General features: G+C 56.9%; 2 protein-coding genes and 1 non-coding gene across 3 annotated transcripts; all 3 read right to left on the bottom strand.

The window, feature by feature from the left end:
- Nucleotides 1-483: 483 nt before the first annotated feature.
- Nucleotides 484-4,275, bottom strand: LOC113147270. The gene is made up of 3 exons (XM_026337256.1): nt 4,011-4,275; nt 1,252-3,869; nt 484-1,107 (listed from the first exon to the last, which is right to left on the bottom strand). Exons 1-3 carry the CDS (start codon nt 4,273-4,275, stop codon nt 484-486), a joined length of 3,507 nt encoding a protein of 1,168 aa, XP_026193041.1.
- A 731-nt stretch (nt 4,276-5,006) lies between these two features.
- On the bottom strand, nt 5,007-7,947 carry LOC34621746. Its single transcript, XM_026337255.1, has 5 exons — nt 7,897-7,947; nt 7,218-7,815; nt 6,915-6,971; nt 6,574-6,797; nt 5,007-5,279 (listed from the first exon to the last, which is right to left on the bottom strand). The coding sequence occupies exons 1-5, from the start codon at nt 7,945-7,947 to the stop codon at nt 5,007-5,009; spliced, it is 1,203 nt and encodes a 400-aa protein (XP_026193040.1).
- On the bottom strand, nt 5,377-5,449 carry Trnae-cuc. The gene has a single exon. It is a non-coding gene; the product is annotated as a tRNA-Glu (tRNA).
- Nucleotides 7,948-8,686: the final 739 nt, after the last annotated feature.

Here is an 8,686-nt window from a genome sequence, read left to right as displayed (position 1 = left end):
CCGCCCCCCCACCACCGCAACCCCCCGCCCCAATACAACCACGAAAAAGAAAACAACCAACCCAATGGGAGATAGTGGTGTTGTAGTTGAACGCTAACTAGAGAGTTCTGTGTGTTGTATGTGGATTGGGAGATGTTATAGTTGAGGGAGTGGTGTGAGTACAGCTGGAAGCATGATGATAGTGTGGTATGTTTGTTGTGTTTACACGCGATGAGCGGCTCTATATATCTTTTTGTGTCGGTGGTTTTGTAGTGTAGTTTTTCTGTCTTGTTTGTGTTTGTGTGTGTGTGTGTGTGTTTTTTGGTGTGTGTGTGTGTGTGTCTGTGTGTGTGTTTGTGTGTGTGTTTGTGTGTGTGTGTGTGTGTGTGTGTGTCTGTGTGTGTGTCTGTGTGTGTCTGAAGGAGAGGACTCGCAGCAGCACTCTCCTTCTTCCCTGCACGCTGAAATACGCTGCTGCTGCCGCTGCGCCTCCTCCTTCTGCTGCTAGCCGAACGATCGACGTTGCGGCTGCTGCTGCTGCTGAGTGGTCGACCCAACGGCCAGGTACAAGAGCCAGTCTACGATCCACAGCTGCATTCGCAGCAGCGAGACGGTACAAAGCATCTCCAGTCGGAGCAGAAATCGCCGAAATGAACCCACAAGACCTTGGGGGGCCCAGGGGGCCTCTGCAAGGGCACTGCCTGAGAGTCTCTCCAGCACAGCAGTCTCTGTGGAGGCTGCAGCATCGGTTGACAGCCCTTTATCAGTGATTCGCGCAATCTCAGAGGAGGTCTTAGGCGCGCTCCTGGAGGGGGAAGCAGCAGCATGTGTTCTGCTGTCGCCCCTCGCTGCCCTTGTTTTGCAGGTTCTGCAGTGCAGGCAGCTGTTTTGCAGCGGCTTTTCTTGGTGCCTGCGGTTCCCAGAAAGCGAGCTGAGCAACAGCGGGGACTGGAAGGAGCTGCAAGCGGCGCGATGCTGTGCATTTCGCAGCAGCAAAAGCTGCTGATGCTGCAGCAGGCCAGGGGCTTCCCCATTCTCCCCTCTGTATGCGAGGAGCGGATCTGCCTGCTCAGCGCCATTCGCAAGGATCATCTGTGTGTATAAATCTTCTAAGGGGTCAGACGGCTGCTGCGAGTGTTGCGCTGGCGTCTGGCCACCTGGGAAGATTGCAGAGGCTGGCAAGGGAGTAGACGGCAGTGCTGCTGCTGCTGCTGACGCTTCTGCTGCTGCTTCTGATGCTGCTGCAGGTGCTGCGGTTGCAGGTGATGCTGCACAAACAGCAGCGCAGTCTCCCGCTTCTTCACCCCGTGCGGCCTTCTCTAATCTCGAGAAGAACCACGCCGCGTATGCGGGATACTCAGAAGCGACTGGAAGATTCAAGGATTCTGCTCCCGGCAATTCGAACCATCGGGGAGCCGCACCCTTGCGGTCGGCTGCTGAGGCGCAGAGCTCGCTGTCTCCAGTGCCGTTGCTGCCGCGTAGACTTGCAGCAGCCGCCGATGCAGCGAACCGCCTGCACTCCACGAGCTTCGGACGAAGGCGCTTGTCGCGCAGCTGCATTCCTCGGCAGGCTGCCTCCCCCATAGCCACAAGGCGTTCCTTCGTTGTGCCCCCCAGATCGCAGTTGATGCTCCGTATGAGGTAGCTCATGCGCAGCACCCACAAGAGGTCGCGAGGCAGCAGCTGCAGGAACCCGTTGATGCTCTCCAGAGGGGCCCCCCGAAGGGCCCCCATGATTTTCGCCCGGTCCCCCGCATGCAGGGGGGCCCCCAGCTGGGTACGGAGGCCCACCTGGGGGCGGTACGTCAAGACAACGGACAGCAGATCTAGCGCCGTGTCTTCATCGAGGAGAAGGGGCCCCTCTTCCTTCCAATTCGAACTGCTGCTCTCACTGCTGTTCTTTTCATGGGAGGAAAGGGGTGGTGGACTGCTGCCGCCGCGCAGTGCCTTCCAGGGGCACTGCGAGTCTTTCGAAGAAGTCGCTGCGGACGGCTCTGCCGTTGCAGCTGCTCTGTGTGTCGCGTAGTGCATCAGCCGCGACTGCTCCTGAGATCGCTCGAGCTGCTTGTCGATGCCTAAGTCTCTGAGCGCCCTGCGCCCTTCTGCAACATCGTTGAGAAGCAGCGCGAGCCACAAGCGGGAGAAGGCCACGCGGAAATCTGGAGATAGACGTCGATACATCCCATGATCCAGTATCACGAGTTGCAGAGGATTCTTGCTGCTGCTGCTGCTGCTGACGCAGTCCTCGCATGCGGAGGAGGGGGGCAGCAGCTCGCTGCCTCCCTCTTGCGCGGTGCTCTCTCCTTCCTGCGGTCGTCCTTGGGGCTTACTGTGGGGAGAAGAAGGGGGCCCCTTTTTTTTCTCCTCCTCCTCGTTCGGAGGAGTCTTCAGTGGCCAGGCGCGTCTGTGCTGCTCTGAGGGCTGCTGCTGCTGCTGCTGCTGCTGCTGCATTCTTCTGATGAGGAGGTTGCCTGGGTGTGGATCGCAGTGGACAAATCCGTGGAGGTGCAGCATATCGCCGAAGACGCGCATGAGGAGCTGCGCAATTTCGGGAGAACGAGGGAAAATGCCTTCTCTGCGCAAAGCCTCCTCGTCGGTGAGTTTAGCCCCCCTCACGAATTCCATGGTCAAGACCTTCTCAGTTGTAAGACTCCAGTCAACCCACGGCACATACACTTGGGGATTCGCGGCGAAAAGCCGACGGAGGCGAGCTGCGTTGTATCCCTCCTGTCTGAAATTCATTTCTTGCCGCATGTTCGCCTCGAACTCGGGGAGCAACCACCCAAAACGGCAGCGGGGAAACACAAAGGAGATAAAGCCCATCAGGTACCGCAACCCCACCAAGTCCGACACGAAATTCTCGTGAAGGTGAGGCCGTTGCAGCTTGACTGCCACTTCGGCTCCGTCGCTGCGACGCCTCGCATAGTGAACCTGCGCAAGAGAAGCTGCAGCAACGGCTTCCTCGCGAATTTCGACGAAAAACAAAGACACTGAACCCCCCAACTCGCGCTCCAGCAAGGCTTTCGCCTCTGACCACGGCACTCGAGCAGCGTTGTCTTGCAGCTGCGAGAGAATGGTGACATACGGGGGGGGGAGAACGTGCTGCAGCGTTCCGACGTACTGCCCCAACTTGACGTACAGACCGCCATGCCGAATGCAGAGACGCAGCAGACGCCGAGCTCCTCGTTCGTGCAACTGCTGCTCTACCCACCGTTTCTTCTCCCTCAAGGCATCCACCTGAGCATCGAGCCTCTCCACCTCTGCCTGCAAGCGCTGCACGAGATCCTGACACTTGACACGGCCGCTATCACTCGCTGCAGAAGCCGCTGCAGAAGCCGCTGCAGAAGCCGCTGCTGACAAGTGACGTTCCCTCCAATCCATTGCAGCGAGACGCAAAAAACTCAACTTGTAGTCCACGGAGGAAAGACAGATGGAAGCGAAGCTCCGGAGAAAACGAATCCAACCAGTGAGCCCCCACGCGGGGAGCAGCACTTCACTGCTGCTGCTTGTGCTGCTGCTGCTGCTGCTGCTGCTGCTGCTGCTGACGCTCAAGCGGGGAGGCCGTGGCAGCACAGTCCAAACTTCTCCTACAAGGCGCTGCAGCCTCCCAAGCCCCAAAAAACCTCCAGCACTCGCCAAAGGCGCGTCCGCATGCATGCCATGGTCTTGCGCAGACGGCTCGTGCGTCTGTTGCTGTTGCTGCTGCTCGAAGTGCAGCAGAGGTGCTACAGCCACCGGAGCTGCAGCCACCAAAAACAAACTTTGTAGCTTCCAGCGGCTCCTCGTGTGTCTGCTGTTGCTGTTTCCAGCATTGCCGCTGCCTGTGGCGCTGTCAGCGGCAGGATCTGCGAGGCGCTGGTCAGAAGGCTTGCGACGGAAATCCCCTGAAGCTTGCGCGTCAGAAGAAACGCCTCGCAGCGATCCACAATACACTGCATTCGCCGCAGCAGCGGGAGCAGCGGCTGGACAGACGCAGAAGGCTTTTCTTCTTCCCGCTGCTGCCGCTGCGAAGGGCGGAGGCTTCGAGCAACCTGCTGCTGGGCAGACCCCAATGGAAGCTCCCCACTCGGAAGGAAGAGGATTAGAACGCCAGCTTTCCGCGTAAATCTTGTCCGCAGGTCCTAGGGAACTCTCCCTTACCGCCCTTACGGTGACTCGAGGCTTCGTGTGAGAGCTCCCCCCCGCGACTGCTTCTAGAGACAGCAAGCCGCGGCTGTTGGGGTGGTGCTGCAGCCGCAGTGCAACGAGCCATGGAGCCCCCCAAGAGCCGTCTCTAAGCCTTCGGAACTTCTGCATGGCCTTAAATTGCAGGCTTGACTGCGGAGTGCGAGGTTCGAGGGGGAGGGGGGCCTCCCCGAGAGTATTCCCCGAGAGTATTCTTCACAGAGGCGGCAGTCTCAAAGGGAAGGTTGGCAGCGTTCGGGGTCTCCTACTGGGAGCGGCATCTCATGGAAGCTCCGCGGCAGGGAGAAGAAGAAGCAAGCCACCCCCGAGAAGCACAGTTTCCGCACATGCCTGCAGCGACCGAGTCTCCTCAGAATTAGAGGAAGTGCCTAGTCTGCACTAGCCGGGAGTACACAGCCAAGGCAGGACTGCAGGAAGCCAAGGGGCTTCGCTCGGTTGAGGGCCGCACGCACTTGCAACTGTCGTGCTTCGATTGCTTTCGACAGAAATAAGGGAACTGAGTGGGCAGAGAAGGGGTGTAGACGGCGGAACGCCGCTCCTTGACGGGCTAAGGCCAGAGGACTCAGCCTCGGAAGTAGACGACAGCAGAAACAACCGACGTGACAAGTGATGCAGAAGCCGGCCAGGTGGACAGGACTGTAGTTATCTGGCACTTTGTAACGGCGCAGAGGACTCCTAGATGCAGTGAATGCTGCGCAAAGTCGCAGCTGCCACCCGTAGCTTGTCAACTTTCCCGCGGGGTGTACAGGTGTGCGTCTGTGCATATGTGCCCATACCAAAAGGTGCAATAAGGACGCAAATGAAAGAATGCTGCGAACTGTGTTTCTGATCGAGCACGGGGACTAGGTAGAAAGAGGCAACAGAACCCATGGGTCAAGAGAAGACCAAGACAACGCAGCATCAAGTCGGCAGCCCTGCAGCTCGAAGGCAGTCAGTTGCCAGTTTTCAGCTGCTATTGCATTGAATCTTTGAAAAACAGTGGTCTGCATAGTAACAAACAAATGAAGAGTGGGCAGTGGAGAAAGATCGCTAGATATTTCGTCTGCGTGCGTCATCGCGTTGCAGGCGACAGGAAGTTCAAGTCCCTCTACTCCACCAGTGAGGGCGCACTTTCCCTAGCTTCGAATGAAGTAGGCAAATGCGACAATATGTACTCGGCGCGATGAACAGGAAAGGATAGACAAAGGCCTACCAACAGGCGATACTAATAAGTTCCGCTGCCGGGACTCGAACCCGGGTCGCGCGGGTGAGAGCCGCGTATCCTAACCACCTAGACTACAACGGATTGCAGGGAAGTGAAGAAATCAATGCCACATCTAAATCTAAGCACACACGAATCCCCACATCATCGCAACCGACACACTGTCTACGTGGAACATGGTCTCCACAAGGCGCCTTCTAGGAGGTACACACACGCACACCTCCCCTCTCCTGCATTCGCTTATTGCCTCAAAAGCCCTTGCCTCGCTTTGCCCCCTGCACCAACCACCCCTCCCACCCAATTACTTCTACCATTCAGAACACACCTTCGAGCCACGCACCACATCATCGAGAGCTGTAACGCTCAGCAGCCCCTATCACCGTATCGACCCCGAATTCGTGAAGCGTCCTCCCGAGCTTCAAAGGCCCCCAAGTGTCGTTATAGGGACGCGCACTCTATTCAGCGCTATGCAAATGAAACAGGAAGCCCAGTGCAATCTGGTCGGTGACGATGTATATATATATATATATATATATATATATATATATATATATATATATATATATATATAATCGCACGCCCTATAACCTAAATCCGAGACGTACAACCCTGTAGAACCTAAAATACCACAGAACTATACCAAAACTCCCCCAAACTCTAAAGCTTCACATAAAAACTGATAAAGTCAGATCACGCGCGGTTGGCGTTCCGTGCACAGTTATTCCATGCACCAGAAACGACCAATCCATACGCTGCCTCGGGTGCACGTACACCTGGGTTCTACCGCCAGCGCGGCAACAACAACCCTCTACTCAATGAAAAAAATACAGAAGCAGCACCGTTGCGCCACGTGTCTCGCACGAGCGAAAAAGTGCGAATGACGTCACCCTACGGGCCCACACAACACGGCAAAGCAGCACGCCTGCTCCCTATTTTTCACTTCCGTACGCTAAAGGAGTGGCGAAAGCAGGCGGCACACACAGCAGCACAGGTGGGGTGGCAAGCAAAGGGGCCCGACCCCCTAAACGCTCGAAAAGGCGACTGCCTGCAAAAACCACCCGATGCTCGACTGTCCTTGCACGCCTGCACCTCCAAGTTATTTGCTAGCTGCACGGTTATATTTCTATCGGAGGATTCGCCTCAGCAGCTACAATGGTGCCTGCTGCTGCAGCGGCTTCTACAGGAGGCAGCCTTGATCGGCATACAACCTGAGGCGGGGGAGAGGCCGCCTTGTCTGTGGCTGCAGTGCTGCTCGTTGTTGTATCTAACTTAGCCGAAGAGGTGCGCGTGCTGTGATCATCCCCACAAGGGGACGGATCCTCCCCCCGGCCTGCAGCCGCCAATGATAGCTTTAGAATTGCCTGCCTCTTCACTGAGCTAAGTGTAATGAAGAATATTCGGGGACGACACGCATGAACATCTGGATATAGAGCTAAAGATCCCGAAGGGCCTAAGGCATCGGAGGCTCTAGACGGCGAGCACGCACTCCGGGTGTCTCCTGCAGAGCAAGAGTAGAGGCACAGCGCAACCAGCTACAGTTCAACTCAGCCGTCTTGACCCCTCCCCCCAACAGCAGCAACCCCTTGCCCTCTAGCTGAAACATGGTCTAACCAGGAACACCCATAATCTCCCGCGAAATCCGAAAGACGCAGAAACACACCCACATCAACACAAAAATACACACACACTCATGCCAAAAGCAAGAGAATGAGGAAAAGGAAGGACAGTAAGGAACACACACACACAGACACACAAACACAAACACAAACACACACACACACAAAAACACACACGCACACATACACACACAGAGGAAACGGACGGCATATGATATTTAAATATGTTGGCTTACGGTGGAAGTCTCGAGCCCTCTTGGCTGAGCAACCCGACCGCCCCCTGTTGCTGCTGCTGCCACAGGTCCTAGCTGTGTTTGCCTCGCTCGTGACTGACGCGGCGCAGCAGAAAGATGAAGGAGACTGCGACACAACAGAGCCTTCAAGGAAGGACTCTCGAGGAGAGGGGCCCCCACAGGTCTTCGCCCCTAAGAACCTCTTAGCTGCACTGGGAGGCCCCCAAGGAGACGCGGCGGCGCGCACCAGCCCCGGGGATAACCCTGGAGATGTAGATACAGTGCTCGCGTTCTGTGGGGCAGCCGCAGCTCTCTGCAGAAGCAACAGCACAGGCACAAACACGACAGACGAAGCCATAGAGCAACACAAGTCGGTGTCGGCAGAGACTAACACGCACGCAAAAATGCAGAGAGCGGTGCCAGCCACGTCCAAATATTCTCCCCGGCACGCATATATACAGCACATGCAGCCACTCGGCTTCGCGTGAAGGCACACCTCCTTCGTCTTAATCCGCTGCAGCCGTCTGCGGGGCCGCTGTTGCTCTTTCCGTTGGGAGCGCGATAGAGAACAGCAAGTCTGCCTGTTTCCTCTTGCCAAGGCCTACAGATTTACCACAGCACGCACTGCGCAGCAAAACAGCTCTACCCCACCCGCACATCTCCCAGCCCGCGAGTTGATTACGCCGTTCATTTGCCGTGTTTCCCCCTTCTTATTACCTGCCTCCACGCCCATTCTACATGTCCCTCCACTGCTCCCTTTCAGAACAGCCTCCCAAGGCACCACTCTGGCGAGCCCCCCAAGGGGCCTCACTCCGGGAAGGCCTCTTAGGCGCTCAGTGCAAGGTCACCCTACTGGTAGGCAAATGTTCTCGTGACGAAAGGCCTTCCAGGGGATAATAGGGACTCTGGAGAGGCGACGGATAAGTTTAACAGAGACGTTGAAGAAGTCGCAAACGCTACGCGGGGCGGTGCGGCGCGACGAGCGGCGGGCGAGTGCTTGCAGCCGGCGGGACCGAGGCTGCAGCAACACGTGCAGCAAAGAGAAGTGGGATGGTAGTGAAAGGAAGGATAGAGCAGTGGAGTGCGGGAAGAAGGATGGAAAGTGACGACCTTGGCTTGCAACAATCGTGCGCCCCAACACATGTCATAAACGCAACGTCAGTGCACATCGAGGTGATAACAGACAACCCGGGAGACAGACGAAGGCGGATTGCATTGAAGAAGGAGAGAGGAAGAGCGCGAATGAATGAGCCCCAACGCCCTTGTGCATGCAGCTGGAGGCAGGGTGAGGGGCCCCCAAGGAAAGTGGGTAAAGGTCTACGGTCACCCTTTAAGACGAGGCATCAAGGGGACCCTACCGCTCCATGAGGTTCCCCCTGACAGCCAGTTGGGGGAGGAGACAGGGCAGGAAGGTGGTAAATAGCAGGGGGCTTACCCTGGGTGGAGAGCCGAGCTCCATTAGCGAGACGCAG

The sequence above is a fragment of the Cyclospora cayetanensis genome, unplaced genomic scaffold, assembly GCF_002999335.1.
Source record: "Cyclospora cayetanensis isolate NF1_C8 unplaced genomic scaffold, CcayRef3 CcayRef3_contig_171, whole genome shotgun sequence".
In the NCBI taxonomy this organism is placed as follows: domain Eukaryota; phylum Apicomplexa; class Conoidasida; order Eucoccidiorida; family Eimeriidae; genus Cyclospora; species Cyclospora cayetanensis.
This window is presented reverse-complemented; position numbering and strand designations above follow the sequence as displayed.

What these genes read in the sequence shown, in the direction of transcription:
- LOC113147270 (XM_026337256.1), bottom strand. Translation starts at nt 4,275, where the DNA reads ATGCAGAAGTTCCGAAGGCTTAGAGACGGCTCTTGGGGGGCTCCATGG. An exon ending in TGGGGTCTGCCCAGCAGCAG is followed by an intron (nt 3,870 to 4,010) that starts GTTGCTCGAAGC and finishes CTGACGCGCAAG; the next exon opens with CTTCAGGGGATTTCCGTCGC. An exon ending in GAGACTGCGCTGCTGTTTGT is followed by an intron (nt 1,108 to 1,251) that starts GCAGCATCACCT and finishes CAACACTCGCAG; the next exon opens with CAGCCGTCTGACCCCTTAGA.
- LOC34621746 (XM_026337255.1), bottom strand. Translation starts at nt 7,947, where the DNA reads ATGGGCGTGGAGGCAGGTAATAAGAAGGGGGAAACACGGCAAATGAAC. An exon ending in GAGGGCTCGAGACTTCCACC is followed by an intron (nt 6,972 to 7,217) that starts GTAAGCCAACAT and finishes GTTCCTGGTTAG; the next exon opens with ACCATGTTTCAGCTAGAGGG. An exon ending in CGGCCTCTCCCCCGCCTCAG is followed by an intron (nt 5,280 to 6,573) that starts GTTGTATGCCGA and finishes ATTCGAAGCTAG; the next exon opens with GGAAAGTGCGCCCTCACTGG.